The sequence below is a fragment of the Cryphonectria parasitica genome (genome assembly GCF_011745365.1).
Source record: "Cryphonectria parasitica EP155 unplaced genomic scaffold M406scaffold_4, whole genome shotgun sequence".
Taxonomy (NCBI): Eukaryota; Fungi; Ascomycota; class Sordariomycetes; order Diaporthales; family Cryphonectriaceae; genus Cryphonectria; species Cryphonectria parasitica.
Window position 1 is genome coordinate 1,819,614 of NW_024468912.1, and position 15,248 is coordinate 1,834,861.

The 15,248-nt window shown below is 51.4% G+C and overlaps 6 protein-coding genes across 6 annotated transcripts; 4 read left to right on the top strand and 2 right to left on the bottom strand.

Annotated features, from left to right (window-relative positions):
• Positions 1–1,144: 1,144 nt before the first annotated feature.
• M406DRAFT_339127 (beta-lactamase/transpeptidase-like protein) lies at positions 1,145–2,830 on the bottom strand (the record flags this gene model as incomplete). Its single annotated transcript, XM_040921421.1, has 4 exons — positions 1,145–1,175; positions 1,346–2,218; positions 2,375–2,639; positions 2,725–2,830. The coding sequence occupies 4 exons, from the start codon at positions 2,828–2,830 to the stop codon at positions 1,145–1,147; spliced, it is 1,275 nt and encodes a 424-aa protein (XP_040776728.1).
• Positions 2,831–5,087: 2,257 nt separating this feature from the next.
• M406DRAFT_356046 (uncharacterized protein) lies at positions 5,088–5,813 on the top strand (the record flags this gene model as incomplete). Its single annotated transcript, XM_040923339.1, has 3 exons — positions 5,088–5,146; positions 5,244–5,360; positions 5,455–5,813. Coding segments are annotated over 3 exons (286 nt in total), but the record flags the coding sequence as incomplete, so codon positions are not given.
• A 581-nt stretch (positions 5,814–6,394) lies between these two features.
• On the bottom strand, positions 6,395–7,180 carry M406DRAFT_329637 (uncharacterized protein; the record flags this gene model as incomplete). Its single annotated transcript, XM_040920447.1, has 1 exon — positions 6,395–7,180. The coding sequence occupies one exon, from the start codon at positions 7,178–7,180 to the stop codon at positions 6,395–6,397; it is 786 nt and encodes a 261-aa protein (XP_040776730.1).
• Positions 7,181–9,200: 2,020 nt separating this feature from the next.
• Positions 9,201–10,669, top strand: M406DRAFT_255304 (alpha/beta-hydrolase; the record flags this gene model as incomplete). The annotated part of the gene is made up of 4 exons (XM_040917023.1): positions 9,201–9,541; positions 9,613–9,726; positions 9,847–10,434; positions 10,591–10,669. The coding sequence occupies 4 exons, from the start codon at positions 9,201–9,203 to the stop codon at positions 10,667–10,669; spliced, it is 1,122 nt and encodes a 373-aa protein (XP_040776731.1).
• Positions 10,670–10,967: 298 nt separating this feature from the next.
• M406DRAFT_105962 (uncharacterized protein) lies at positions 10,968–13,048 on the top strand (the record flags this gene model as incomplete). The annotated part of the gene is made up of 4 exons (XM_040915174.1): positions 10,968–11,085; positions 11,129–11,151; positions 11,300–11,305; positions 11,751–13,048. The coding sequence occupies 4 exons, from the start codon at positions 10,968–10,970 to the stop codon at positions 12,720–12,722; spliced, it is 1,119 nt and encodes a 372-aa protein (XP_040776732.1). The 3' UTR covers positions 12,723–13,048.
• A 548-nt stretch (positions 13,049–13,596) lies between these two features.
• On the top strand, positions 13,597–14,307 carry M406DRAFT_329639 (uncharacterized protein; the record flags this gene model as incomplete). The annotated part of the gene is made up of 3 exons (XM_040920448.1): positions 13,597–13,740; positions 13,868–14,085; positions 14,196–14,307. 3 exons carry the CDS (start codon positions 13,597–13,599, stop codon positions 14,305–14,307), a joined length of 474 nt encoding a protein of 157 aa, XP_040776733.1.
• Between the last annotated feature and the right edge of the window lie 941 nt (positions 14,308–15,248).

A 15,248-nucleotide genomic window follows, 5' to 3' on the forward strand; every position in this document is an offset into this window, starting at 1 on the left:
GCCAGTGGGCTTTTGGTTTTTTTTCTTCTCTCTTTCCTCCCCCTCCCTTTCGTTCCGAGGTAGAGTAAGTATCCATGATGACCCTACAATGAACGACGCAGCACATCGTCTTTCATTTCCACACTGCTATCATTCAAGACAATACCCTCTCCAAACTTCCTTGTAGCAGCGTAGAACAACAACTCAAGATAGCCGGCTGCTGATACGGTTCCCGAAATAATACTTCCATCTGGGATTATCCTCGCTGCCATCTAGAGTGCTTCCCAAGTCAAGCCGGCCTGTGGGGCGGAACTCTGTCGAAGCCCAGTACAAAAATGGGAGGACGGCATTGTGAAGTCCAGCCCCTTATCACCAAGTTGAAGACCAGTGCTTGAACGATGGCCATGTTACTATCTTCCCCAAGGTCACTCACTGTATGAAGCTGGGTGGAGTGAAGACAACAAGGATTGCCAAAGTCTCGCGAAGACAGTGGGCGTAATCAAAGTACAGAGGGTAGAGGCTGGGGAAGGCTGATGGAGGTGGAGTACACTTGGAATATTCTATGATACTATCATTGTAGTCCTGTTTCCACAAGACGGGTGTATCCAGTCTGTCTCTTGCCATGGTAGTGAACTATGACAGCACAACGAAATAAGGTCTGTCTAAGACAAAAGAGGCATATACTAGGACAAGCAGAGTTCTGTGGGGGCCACTAAGCATATCATGTTTTTAGAGCCCCAAAAAGAAGAAAGAAAGCACTTGAGAAACCCATATTACGACCAACTGGATCATTATCAAAACGTCATACTACAACTGAAAGATGACATACATTTCTACAGTACAATTTATCAGCGGCCGTTGAGAACGAGAACTCTTCGATGCGTCACGAGAGGAATTGGCTAATGGGTTCCACATACTGACACCCACACACCCGAGACAACTTGTCGCCTCCCCTCAAGGTCGCCACGCTGAGTAAGAACGGAGCTGTGGTCCGAGGACACACACGCGGAGCACTGTCGACTGACTGACTGGACTCGATGGAGTCGTCGGGGTTTTGAAGAGGCAAGAAAAAAAAAAAGGTCCGTTGACCCATAATATGGGCAAGGCTAGTTTCGGCTCCAGAGCGATTTTATGGGGAGGGGAGGGGAGGGCAAAGCCCATTCGTTCATTTTGCCCAATAGAAGAGTGAGTGTACACTACAGTTGTACGGCACACTCCATGGTTTGATGGGGGTGAGCTTAAAAAAAAAAAGAATTCAGAGAGAGAGAGAGAGAGAGAGAGAAAGGCAGTTCGCTGTTCTTCCTCTTCCATTTCCAATCACAGATGCTGAGAGGCGAGATGGTGACAAGGATGATCAAGAAGAGACGGCAGGGCACTGTACAGAGCCCGCTCCAGCTCATCCCACACCCTAACAACAACCGGATCGGGCTGGGGCAGCACGTTGGTCATCAAGGTAGCCCCGATGCCTGACTCACGATCGATGAACCAGTGGGCGTTGCACATCCCGGCCCACATCATGCTCCCCTTCCTCCTCTTGCCGGCGGAGTCTGCCATATTTATAACTCCGCTGAGGCCGTGGTCCAGCGGTGTCCCTGGTTCAAAATCCGGGGTCATTCCATCGTGAAACCGGCCTGTGATGAACTCAAGCCAGCGCCGCTCCTTGTCTGTCAGCTGTGGCCTGAACATCTCGTCCACCGTCTCCTTTTTCATCAACAACAGCCCGCTGTCGTCTGGCCCAGCCAACGAGGACGAGGACGACGACGACGATGACGAAGAAGCTTTGAGTAGGGCCTGCAGCAGCTTGGCATAGTCTGCAGCCGTCGTATGCAGCCCACCACCGCCACTGTCCACCTCCGGGTCGGCAGGCATGAAATGCGCTCCCGTCGTGAGCTCTCCCGATGCTTTGTTCCGGTTCGCAGTCGGCACACTCCGGCCCTCAATCCGTGGGAGCAACAATGCCCTCCGGAACGTGGTGTCGTTCATGCCCAGCGGCCGAAAGATCTCCTCGGCCATGCACTCATCGAGCCTCTTGCCCGTGAGCCTCTCCATCACCTGGCCTGCCCAGTCGATGCTGCTGCCGTAGCACCAGCCCTGGCCCGGTGTGAATTTCAGGGGCGTGTTCCAGATCTCCACTGTCCCCTGGAGATCATCGTGGCGGCGTCCGATGTGTTTTGCCCACCTGGCTAGGTCTGGGTCTCCGTTGCCGTATGCAAAACCTGCAGTGTGGAGGAGTAATTGGCTATGTGGGAAGAAAAGGAGAGGCGCGAGAGCAGAAAAAGAGATCAGCTTCTACTGACGCCCCAAGTATGGTTGCTTATTATAATACTTGATTGTATGAAAGAGCAGAAGAACGAAAGAAGAGAGAAACAAAAGTAAAGAGAAGAAAAAGAATTACCGCATCGTAATCGGGGTGGAGTTCTCTTCTAGAAAAGGCACATCGTTCCCGACGAAACCCCTCAGGATCTTGACCTCTGCCAGCTGCGGGACCAGAGGTCTCACGTCGTCGTCGAGCCCGACCAGACCCCTCTCGACAAGCCTCATGGCACAAGCCGCCGTGGCGAGCTTGGTCATGGATGCGACCCAGCAGAAGGAGTCGGGCGTGAACGGCGGCGAGTCTGCAGACGAGAGGTTTCGTCCTGCCGAGCCCTCGTAGATGACACCTTTATGAATAGTGAGAAGACCTGGTCAGCCGTGTGTGTATGTATATGTGTATGTGTGCATGTGCATCACTTTGGCTCTACGCACCATCTTTGTTCACGACCACGAAGGCTGCGCCCAGCAGTTTGTCTTTGCCTGGCGTCTCGCTGCCCTTGGCGACATGAGATTCCAGAATACAGTCGAGCTTCTCCATCGATTGGCTGAGACAAAAGACTGACACGAGAGGCCACGCAACTGATTACTATGGTACTATGGTACGTACCTTTCCCTCTCTGTTGCCGTTGTTGCCGTGGGGAAGAGAGAGATAGTTACACTGGGGAGAACACTGGCTAGAAGGAGGACAACTGTCTCGTCTCCCGAACCTTCTTCTCCCAAGGCCAGCACATCATTGTATTCCCCCATTCTTTTTTCTCACACGACTCTCCTAACCCCGCGCAGGAGGAGGAGAAGGTCCTGCAGTAGCGCTGTTATGGTCTCCATATCGACCCACTCACATCCCGCAGAGCCCGCAGAGCAACTCGCCGGGGTAAATGTACGCACACTGCAGTAGTCGCCCGTTTTGCAGATTCTGGCTGCTTGTATAGACCGGGAATCATCATTTTAAATCCTAAGCCAGCCAGTCGGAAACTTTTATTTGCTGCCCCTTACACTCTCGGGGTGCTGCATGGTATGATTTGTATGCGTGTATGTGCTGAGTTGGTCTTGAAAAAGACTGGATGATCTGCGGAGGAGGGGAATGTTGGCGTACTCGCTTGATCGAGATCGATTCCTCGGCGGCAAAGTACATGGTACATACTTTCTCGCTGGGGGAGGTCATACAGTGATTTGACTATCAATTGACTATCAATTGGGCACGTACTAACGTAATTCTGCGTTCACAAAGAAGATGATATTGTGCAATGTGCGGAGGAAATCTGTATCTACGTCTCTCTCGCCGTCAGTGGCCCCGGGTCGGAACAGAAAAGAAAGAGGAAAAGAAGAAGGGAAAAAAGAGGAGAAAGACTAAGAGAGGAGTCCTTTACTGTATGGCTTTTGGATGAGACGATGCCACGATAGTCTCTCTTTCGAAACCTTATCTCTTGGTCACTCCTACAGTACAGTGCATGTATTGTATGTACCCACAGCTTCTATAATATGGATTCCCTTCTTGATTATGCAACGTCCATGCCGATCAGCAAATGCACTGCCTCGCTGACCGGGACCACAAGTTTTGTCGCTTGGTCTTTTGCAGACGTGGCATCATTTGAGAGCAAGCTGAGGCAAGCAGGAAAGGAAGGGCAAGTAGTGTGTGGTCGAGCACTATGTATATTGGAGCATCATCATCATAGTACATCGGCTCCAGTGTTTTTGTTCAAAGACAACCGCTGAATAATGCATATCAATACCATGATCACGATGACATCGTTTTTGGGTGTGTGGCAAGCTAGCCAGTAGCCTCTCACCCTCCCGTATTGCGTTGAGTCAGTGGATCATGACGAAGTGCAACACACGCGCATAGAAATCATCCCATTGCACTTTCGGAAATGCGCGGTTCTCAAGTAGGAGAGAGCCGCAAACATTCGACCTTCATTATAGACATGCATGCACTAATGCAGTACGCATACTACTTCACACTTTACGTAGTATCTAGGTATCATACAAGGAAGGCGAATGAAGAAGAATCATAAGATGATGATGAACAAGGCACCCCAAAGAGGAAGAGAGAGAGAAAAAACACGTACACACACACAAACTAAACTGAGACGAGACCAGATCTCGGCGGGTCCCGCCCCTCTCTTTTCTTGCTGCTGCATCCGGCATACCACGCTTATATTTTTCTATTTTATAGTGAACCCTTCTCTTTCGGGGCCCCGCGACACGAATTGTTGCAACGATTCCCGGACTGCCGGGCAATCGATGCAAGATCCAGGTCCAGTAGCGCCAGAAATGTCCTCATAATCAGAAGATTTCCGCCTCATCTTTTGTGGGCCCCCTCGGCGGGGTGGGGTAGAGAAGAGCACTGAAAGCAGAGAGCCACAGTGCCACAGCAGAGAGGAAGAAGCGGAGCCTCCCTCTTTGGGGCCTGCATTAGTGGGATCTGCTATGGTCTGGGCTTTGGGGTGACCCGCCCCGGTCCTTTGTGGAAAGGTCCGATGGTAGCCCACGATCGAAATTCTCTTGCACAATCATCGTTGGGTGTGTGAGTGTGGGTGTGTGTGTTGCTTGCGTAGTGGGTGTGTGTGGGCGGGCTTGGTTCCGGGAGATCGTGAGGTGGGCTGAACTGGGCCGACTTGTGGTTGAAAAAGGGCCAGCGCCGTTTCCCTTTTCCCAATCTGTCCTGTTTCTTTTCTTTCTTTTTTCTTTCTGATCCAAACATCCAATTCAACACCTCAAAGACTCGAACCGATCTTTGGTCACCACCAGATCTACGCTTCCACATACACACATACCCAAGACAACTTCAGCCTTGTCATGGCTTCTCCCCCTCAGCCAACTTTGATCAGCGCAACGGAGCGAAGGCCCTCTCCACGTACGTAGTAATGTCCTATTCATTACCATACCATGTACAACAAAAAACAAAACAAAAAATCGAACATCAACTTACTGACATTATATAACTTATATAGAGTACAACACCCTCGCATCCTCCGGCCTCTCGCCACCAACCCCTCTGCTTGCCGCCCCAGGCCTGGCTCAGCTTGTCGACGAGTCTGATATCCTTGATGACCACATCTCACAACACCGTACGTTTTATCAACATCTCGTCCACATGACCCTACTCTTCACCATCTTGATCAACTGTCGACGACGCTCTTACTAATATTTCATCATCCATAGTGCCCACACAAAAATCACAACGCAGACGCCGCGGCCAGATCTCCGAGAGAGAAGTCGAGACCTACCAGCGCTGGAGGTTAGACATTGGCCCCGTTAGCAGGCATATCTGACGAATGACTGCCGCCGCCACACCACTGCGGGCATGAGAGAGAGGAGCCAGGAGGATTAAGGTTCCTCAGCCGGTCTAAGCTGGCTTGTACAAACACACCAAACCTTTTCAAAGCTGTACAACAACATCACGACAACACACCACTTATAGAATATAGAATGGAGCCTGCCATGTCACAATCGGACGGCGGCACGGAGAATGCTGGGCATCAATATGACAATAAATACAATGACATATCATCTAATCACATAATACCATCATCACCTCTCATTCATGAGTCTCAGCTTATTTTTTCTTCACTTGTACCTCCTGAATATATATTGCCCGTCTTGTGACATGAATACTTGGCAGCAACGATGTCCGAACATGGCATACCTGAAACTCAACATCTAAATCAATGTAAGGTCGCCCCCCTTCCCGTCACTCATGGTATGAAGGCTACGAACAAATGATGAAGGACAAAAACAAACTTTGGGTTGAAATCTAATATAACGATAACTGATCTTGCGCTAGTGTTTCGTTATAAGCCTGCTAAGAACCGCCATGAGCCTCTATATTATTGGTACTGCGTGCATCATGAGTTGATCTGGTCATGAACATCCAAAATATCCCACCCCACCTTTTCTATATCGTGCAGAGAAGAAAGAATGAAAAAGCACCAGGCTAAAAAAAAAAATAAAAAAAATTATAAACTCGAATGAATCAATGACAGGAGTGAGGAAGTGGAAGGGGAAGGAGGAGTCAGAGGAAGAAAAGGAAAAAGAAGAAAAAAAAGAGTTCGACATATCCTGCCAGCATCTCATCACAGCCCCTCCTCCCAATAATAAGCATTCACCTCCGCCCCCCATGCGCAAACTTATCAACCAGTATTCCCCCAAGCGTAGACTGCATCAGCCTACCCACCGACCCCCCACCGCCCTGCCCACCCTCCTTCTTCTCCAGCCCGGCATCGATCAGCCCTGCCGACAGCGCCGCCGTGGCCACCCGCATGCCCTTCTGCCCGACCCACTCCCCGCGCCGGTTGCGCTGCCGGAACGCCTCCACAGCGCCCGCCGTGAGCGCCGCCTTGATGGCCTGGTTGCGCTTCTGCTTCGTGTCCTCCTCGGTCGGGGCACGATGGCCGCCTCCTCCTCCTCCTCCTCCTCCTCCTCGACTGCGGCTGCGTCGGCGGCGTTCTCTCGACCTCTCTGGCGCCTTTCGCGTCTCGCTGTGGGCGCGCCTCCTGTTGTTGCTCTTGTTGTCGCTGCTGCGATGGCCATTGCCTGATGAGCGCGGGGGGTAATGGGATCGGTCGTCATCAGGGTCGCTGCCGGAATACCCTTCTGTGTGGTAGCCGTCGTGATACGCGGAGGGTCGCCGCCCTCTCAAGGTTGGCCTTTGATCACGGCTGCGGGGATTCACGTCAAGCTCATCCCGGTCTGGTTTCCGCCTGGACTTGTGGGTGTCTCTGTCGGATTCGTAGTCAGGTGGCGAGTCATATTTGTCTCGTTTCCCTCCTCCTCCTCCTCCTCCTCCTCCTCCTCCTCCTCCTCCTCCGTCTCTTGACCTGTCCCTCTCTCGGTCACGGTCCCGACGTGATGGGCGTTGTTGACGGCTGGGACTGTCGGCTCGGGCCATGTTCGCTTTAACCTAATTTGCTTCACTGAAGAAACGCAAACAAAAGTATCCACTGCGCGCGCTTGCTTGCTTGCTTGCTTGTGAGATCGTTGGCAGTCTTTGCTTTTTTTTCCAAAAATGGTCTTGCTGGCCAGGACATTCACGAAGAAGGAAAAGAAAACACGCTGCGACCCTGTGACGTCTATCCTCGGGAGATGTGTGTGTGTGTGTGTGTGTGTCTAATTACTGCGTGTGTACACAAGCGCCAAGTGGTTCCAGTCGCCGGGATGCAACCCGCAAAAAAAGCAAAACCTGCCCAATCGTCTTGGTGGCAAGACAGCCTGACCAACAGCAGCTGTGTGTCGATCACCCATGCGAGTCATCCCACCATATGTGTGTGTACTATAATACTTGTGTGTGTGTGTGTTGGGCTCAGGCTCCCAATTCCCTGTTTTTGATATCGGCTGTAACCTGACTTTCTTTAGCTCTGGTCTTAAACATCGCAGTCCAACGGTCTTCGTGAATATGGTTGTCCTATCGTCGCATAGCTGAGGGGTTCAATCCCTGCAAACATGAGAAACCTGATACATAGTCGTGGGTTCAGCTCGCGTCGGGGCAGAACCGAGTCCCTTGGCGTAGCGGTCCTGCCACAATTGGGTGCGGGCAGTGATTGATGCGGCAGTGAATAGCGTCGAGCTGGCTTGCGTTTCTAAGATGTGTGTACCCAATGGAGCTCTTGAATCGGAGACTAGACACAATTGTCTTGAAACCGCATGGGCATATGATAGATATGCGCTGAGGGGCGGCTATAATTTGCAAGCACGCTGAGTGGGCATCGTTGTAACCACAGTATCGATGTGATGCCCAACTTGACATGTCCATCTGTCTGGTGGCATCTAGTATGGTCACTATGTTTCTGGTAATAAACAGTCACAGGATGAATGAATGAGAAAATAGACTGCTGGGGGGAGTTCCAGATGTTGTAGGCGACATCAGGAACAGTTACACGGGAGGCGACGGCCTGGATGCAAGGCTAATGCAGACATACCCGTCAGGATTTTCTATGTAGAACGTCATCATGTCTTCGAATGATTTCTTATAGAAGCTCTGTCTGTTGAATTCTGCGGTAGCAAGACTGGATCTTGAAATTGAGAGGATTTGTATTACTTGCGCTTGGTAGTGGACTCATGACAAATGAATACATGTGACTCTCGAGGTAAGTGATCACAAGGTGTCCAATGTTTTTGATGGGTTGCGGGATCTTGACTTTGCTTTCTACTGCCCTCTGGTGTGGGCTCGTTCACTTCTGATATTTGGACGAGATGTTGGATCACTTGTTGTGATGCTCTGAATGAGGTAATTAGCTAGTTGACAATAGAGGCGCCTTTCCTTAGATGCTCACAAGCACTCGTTTAAGGCATGATCCATAGTACCGCCTGGCCGCTTGAATCTCACCAGCAGCGGTAGACACAGATGATTATGGAAACAAGTAGTGGATACATCGTGTTAACTTTTAGCCGCTGCACCCTATTACCACCCTGCGACTGATAAATCACTAACACTGCAGCTGGGTAAGCACTCTATTTACTACTGTCAAAGGCACATGGCGTTCCTGATTATCAACATCGCTTACCCTCGAGATAAAGCTAGTCTCCACCCCAGAAGACACAGGATTCTACTAGTAGTACTTAAGCAATGTTTGTAAGCCTGTCGAAATTTCCCTAGGCACCACGGACAAACCTCATTATGGAAGATGTGATTTGTGAGAGAGCGGAGCCTACTCCACGGTTAAACCGCCAGTGGAAGGTTGCTGAGTAACTGGCCTCATCGCATATGCTCCACTGGCTACGCTAGGAAGACATGATCACTAAGATAGACAGACGACTATCTTCTTCAATTGTGTAATAACTGGATAGGTGATGAAGGGAGGTCGAAAGATATAAAATGAGCCCGTGACGGCTTTCCAATGTTGAACCATGTAGTGACAAGACAGCATCAAGGCGCTTTTCAAATTTTGTTGGACCATAACACTCTCATCACTATGCAGATATTCATACTTGCTCTCGCCCTCGCGGCGTCCATCACCGCCTTGCCAACTTCGGAAATCCGTGCAACGGAAGACAACCAGTGCTCCAACATTCAGATACCAGTCACGGTCTCTGAGAAGCGGTCCATCCTGAATATCACCATCCAAGACGACTGGGATGCGGCTGCGCTCACTTTCAACCTGACAGCCAGAGACTTTGGTACGCCAGATGACCCTCTGCCTATCGTTGGCGAGACATCCTCGGCGGTTGGGGGCAACTACACCGTAGCGGCGACTCTGTGCGGCACGGGAAGCACAATGCTCGTGGTGACACATGGCATCATCGAGTCGAAATTGTAATACAATGACTTGCGATCCCTTCCCACTCGCCTCCACGGATGTTGCATGTTACTGACAATAAGAGCAGGTATTTTCAGCCTAACTTGTCCAACGCAGAACAGTACAGCTTTGTGGATGCTGCACTGGCCGCCGGTTATTCTGTGCTAAACTATGATCGCATTGGCGTCGGTTCCTCTTCAAAGTGCGTCTCACTGGAAAGAAAACAGAAAAGCACCAAAGCCCGCTCCTCTTGCTTGAATGAGGGGGAATTCTTTCTCTCTCTCTCTTTTATCTGTAGAATCACCACTGACAGCTGTAGCAGGGTTGACGCCTACTCCGATGCCCAGTTCCCAGTCGAGGTATCCGTCCTCAACTCCCTCGTCACATACGCGCGCCAGACCACCGGCGCAGACAAGGTCGTCCTCGTAGGCCACAGCTACGGCGCATACATCTCCGTGCAGTCGGCCGCCACGCTGGCCACCTCGGTCGACGGCCTCGTGCTCACGGGCTTCAGCGGCACCCTCGAGTACTTCGCCGCCTTCGGCGCAGGCGTAGGGTTCCGCGTGGCCAGCCTCCAGGACCCGGCGCGCTGGGGCGCGCTGGGCACGGGCTACCTGACCTCGTCAGACCTGTACGCCGAGACGTTTGCGTACTTTGCGAGCCCGTACTTTGAGCGGCGCGTCGCAGAGTGGGCGTACGAGGTGGAGGGCGAGCCGTTTGCCGTGGCGGAGCTGCCGACGCTACTGGCGACGGAGATTGCCTATGGGAACGTGACGGCGCCTACTCTTGTGCTGCAGGGGCGCTATGATACTTCTGCTTGTGGGGGGGACTGTGTTGGGCTGCTGGATGGACTGAGTGCAAATTTTACGGGGGCTGCGGCTTTGCAGACTGTGGACGACCTGGACTCTGGGTGAGTGTCCTTTATCTTCCTCACCCTCACCCTCTCTCACATACTCTCACACTATTGTCTTGCTACATATAACGCTTTCTCTTTGAGGGGAACTGCCCTTGCTTATTATATATGGTTGGTGCTGAAGCTAATCATTTTCCTCTGTTTGTCCGTCAGACATGATCTCTTTCTGCACAGGGTTGCGCCACAAGCGTTTGAGATGATATTTGACTTTCTTAGTGCACAGGGAGTATGAGTGGGCGATCTTGATGGGGCAACGCTGTTGCAGTAAGCGGATAAAGTCGCCCTTGTGATGAAAACTATCTGTGCTTTCGATCTCGAAGGTGATGTGCCCACTGTTCACGTGGCATATGCAATGGTAGATAATATCACGCAGCTTCACAGAAAGGGACATCAGTTGAGGGAACTGGAGTTCAGATCCACTGTGATAGGTTGATAGGGTCAATATGTTGGCGGCCATGATGAAAATGACAGAACGATGGTGGCTCTCGAGAGAAGGGAAGAGAGAAAGACCCAGGATGATGGTCACAATCATGCTCTGGAACACTCCGGAGGGTGACCAGAAGGAGCTCAGTGGTCTTTGGCTTGGTGATATGGACAAGAATGGAGGAGGAGGAGGAGGAGGAGGAGGAGGAGGAGAACTTGCTACCAGTGGGGAGAGGTTCCCATTAATTACATTATACTTGTCCTCCAGTAGTTATTGACGATGAGCAGGCAGTCTGTCTCATTGTGCTAGATGTTCCTTGACAGACGTGTTTACTAGTAGAATGATTATCACTATTACATGTCGGAGTAAAGAGAAGTTTCTCATACATTGCTACTACAAATAATACACTATGCAAACCACTTTGTCAACTGGTCACAGTGGATTGTAAGTGCTGAATAAGTTAGTGAGTCTGCGCCCAGGGGAACCCCCTGTGGCCAGTAAGCACTACTAAGTAGACAGTGGTGATGGGTTGGGGGAAGTGCTGCTGAGGTAATCAGCCACAAGGGCTGTGGGGTCACTGCCTTTTCCATGCACCAAGGTCACCCAGCTCGCCTGACAACCTTTGTTGGAAAGTTCAAGACTTGACACAGAGTTCAGCCTCAACAGTAACTGGCTCTTCCAGGGCACGGCAAAATCATAAGCCAGTTGATTATCTGAGGACGAGCGCAGAGACTATTTGACAAAGGTCATGTTCTGCTCACGCCTGAGGGCCCGACCGCATCTGCCCAGCAGCCTTGGCGCTTATCCTCCTCCTCCTCCTCCTCCTTCCTCTTCCTCCTCCTCTTCCCACCAAATAAGAGCATCCTGCGCCCGCAGATACGCCCAACAGTGGAGCTATCAGCAAGTCAACTGGTCACAGCACCCTGTCCGAATCGTCGGGCCCGCAATCTGGTCCATCACCGCCGTCAGCACCATCTATTTCACCTTTGCCGCCTGGGACGTCTACCAGGATGTGAAGGGGTACAGCAAGGAGAGCCGTCGTGGCCTGACCTTTGACCGCATCGAGGCTGACAGGTTGCGGAAGTTGAGGGCGAGGAGGAGGACACAGGAGTCTGTCTCGAGCTCACCCTTCAGCGGGGGGCCCATCGTGGTGACCTCGCCGAGCTCCGTCTGGAACAGCCTCAGCGGACCTGACCAGGTGGTGGCCAGCGTGGCCGCCGTCAATCTCACCACCTTGGCCCTCTCCAGGGCACCCTCAGACCCTGCAAGGCGCTTCGTGCTGGGTCTTGCACACACACCCGTCGAAGGCCCCTTCAGGAACAGACAGCTCCTCACCAGCTCGTTCGTCCACACCGGCCCTCTGCACCTCTTCATGAACATGTTCGTCCTCTTCAACTTTGGCCACAACCTGGCCAACTCATCGCAGTTCATGGGCTCTGGGACCCATACGGCCGCCTTCTACCTGTCAGCCGGCATCATCTCCGCTCTCGGCAGCCACATATCAACCAGGTTCTGGCCCAATAAGTCGCACAGGTTCCGCCCCGGCGTGGGCTTCTCGGGTGTCGTCTCCACCATCTTCGCCGCCTGGTGTACCGAGCGCCCCGACTCACGCCTCCGTATCCTTCCTCTTCCTTGGTCCTTCTCCGCCCGGGATCTGCTCGAGTTCTCTGTGGGCTTCGAGACCCTCGGCGTCTTGGGCTTGTGGAGATACCTGCGCCTGCCCTTGGACGTGGCTTTTGCCTGCCATCTGACGGGGCTTGCGTTCGGGGCTGCCTATGTTACGTACGGGAAGGCGGGGAGGTTCTGGACGCATTTTAGGGGAGCGGCATTTCGCACGATGCAGTTCACGAGGCTGGTCTGATGAGCATCTGGGTGGCATGCAGAGAGAGAAGTCCTACAGTGCTCATCGTGGTTCGAGACTCAAGAAGAGCGGGTTCGTCAAGACTCTAGAAACCTCTCGAGGACTCTCTGGAAGACTCTGGAACTGGGGTCTAGGAGGATTCCGAGAGAGATTGTTACACATCCCTTGAACTTGGTGTTGAGGGACGGACTGCGCCTATCCAGGATCCGCTACGTATGTACAATGTTACGAGCTTGGGAACAAGCTGGAAGGTAATGCTGGCGTCGACAAGCATCTTGGAAACGACAGCCATGAACAAAGGTCGAGCAATCCAGAAGCTGAGCAGGTCTTTTGTCTGAAGTATGCATTGCATTCACAGCCCATTCATGGCGGCATTCAGCACGGACTAGTAATGAAGGTAGGCAAAGCATTGCTCAGCCCTTCGAGCTAGGCTCATCATCACTTGGCAGAGCCAAAATCTCAAGCACGGATATGTGGCGCAACATGTTGCAATCTGCAGCGCAACCAGCCTCGCGATTGCTTCATTTTGTAATCAATCCTACTATTAACTGCATTGGCGACGTGTCTATGTTCCAAATAGGGCAGTCGGCACTGGAATGCTGACCCTGAAGCCGGGTAATGATAAGCGATAGTTGACCCGTCTTACGGCTTGGATGCCGCGCTGCGTAAGCTTTGCACGTGTGCGTGGGACAAGCAAGAAGACCACTTCCTCCGGGAATAAATAGATACTTTGGAATCTGGAAATTCAATTCGGTCTGAAAGGAGTATTTCGGAAGAAAATAAGAAAAGGAAAAAAGAAGAAGGAAAAAGACAAAAAACAGAGGATGTTTGAGAGTCTCCTTACGAACTGCGTCGACACCACCATCAACAAATAATGTATTACATAGGCGCCTTTCGTCGCTTGGGCCTGGTGCCCGGCGTGACGCGTCTCCTCGCCTTGGCCTTGGAATGCATCAGCCTGGTTTTGCTCGTGGCCCGCAACCACGATGGTGACTACTATACCACCAGCTACCTCATCGTAAGATCTACACCAACTCCTCCTGTTGCGAAATCGTTCTCCGAGTCGGGAGATTTCAAGCTAGAATTCGACTTTCTCCCCCTCCCCCCCTCCTTCTTCGTCTTCCTCGTTGCTAATGAAACTTAAGCTCGGCTACCTCATCATGTTGGACGCGACAGAACTCGCCTGTCTGTGTGGACAGGCGCGAGGATGGGGCCTCGCCGCCCTGCCCACGCTCATGGCAGGCGATGTCATTGGCCTGTTGATGTTGGTCTGCTCGAGAGATTGGTACGGGCTGTGGTATTGGCATGGACCGTGGTATTCGCTAAGCAAGGAGATCGGGATGGGGTTGTTTGTTGCGCTGCCGTAAGTTTCGAGGACAATCTCTGACCCAGCTTTTCTTTCTTTCTTTAAATAAAATCAATGTTGAATGGAGGAAACATGACCATGTACACACCCACTAACTCATTTCCGAGATACAGAATCTTGCGGCTACTTCTTGTTGTCCTTGCAGGCTCCGAGTACTGGTACGAGAGCCGGGAGGACCGTGTCTTGGCTGCAGAACGGCAGGCGCTTCTTCCTCGGTGAATGGCGTTTGTTGGGGACACTGCTCTGCGATATTGGCCATCACTTGGAGGTCTCAGGACTGTTGTGCAAAGCTCGGAGATACAATCAAACTCCGAGACGAAAGTCTGGATACAGGTCGACCAAGTATGCTTTGGCACTGTGTGACCTAGAAGGACTGTCAACATAGTGATTGGGTTTGGTAACGTAATTGGGTGTGGAGGTTGACAGTACTTTGAGGGAGGAGTACTATTGTTGTGGGCCCCTGGAGGAAAGATTCCATGTGAGATGAAACTCTGGAAATGGTGCATTGGATACTTCATGGGTGGTAGTTGTGACCTGAATGCAACATACACATGTGTCTGCTTAATAGTTCAGGGAATCGAAGTAGATTTACACATCAAGGCGTGAAAATGGTAGAGGCCACAAGCCTCTTTTCTCTCTCTATTGCCCTCTCTTTCATTTTTCTCCTTTGTATAACCCCTTGTGAATACACTGGATAATCAGGAAAATAAGTGTATGGTTCCACTGACATTCTATTCTACATAATACAGTCAGGGAATTACTCTAGAAGTGAACCGTTCAATGATTTGATCAAATACATATAGTGAGGCACTAATCCAGTGAGGAACAGCCCGATGAAGTAACAGTAGAGAACTGACTCGAGAAGGCAGCCAAAGTTTCAGAAAAATAAATTTGACGCAGCCAAAGTATATATTTTCGTTTTGACAATATATCGACCCGCAATTCTCTTTCTGCTGCTCCACCACAACCTTAAAACGTGCCAGTCTCGCCTTACCATGTGAATCTGAGGTAGACTTCGCAAATAGTAGCTCTCCTACCTATGCATACTTACACGGGAGGATAACACAGGAGAATGATCCAAGAATCAACTCCACAAACGGAGGACGTCGTCTAGGTCGGGTTTTCATCGAGCCAGCTGCTCTACCACCCCTGGCGCTGCA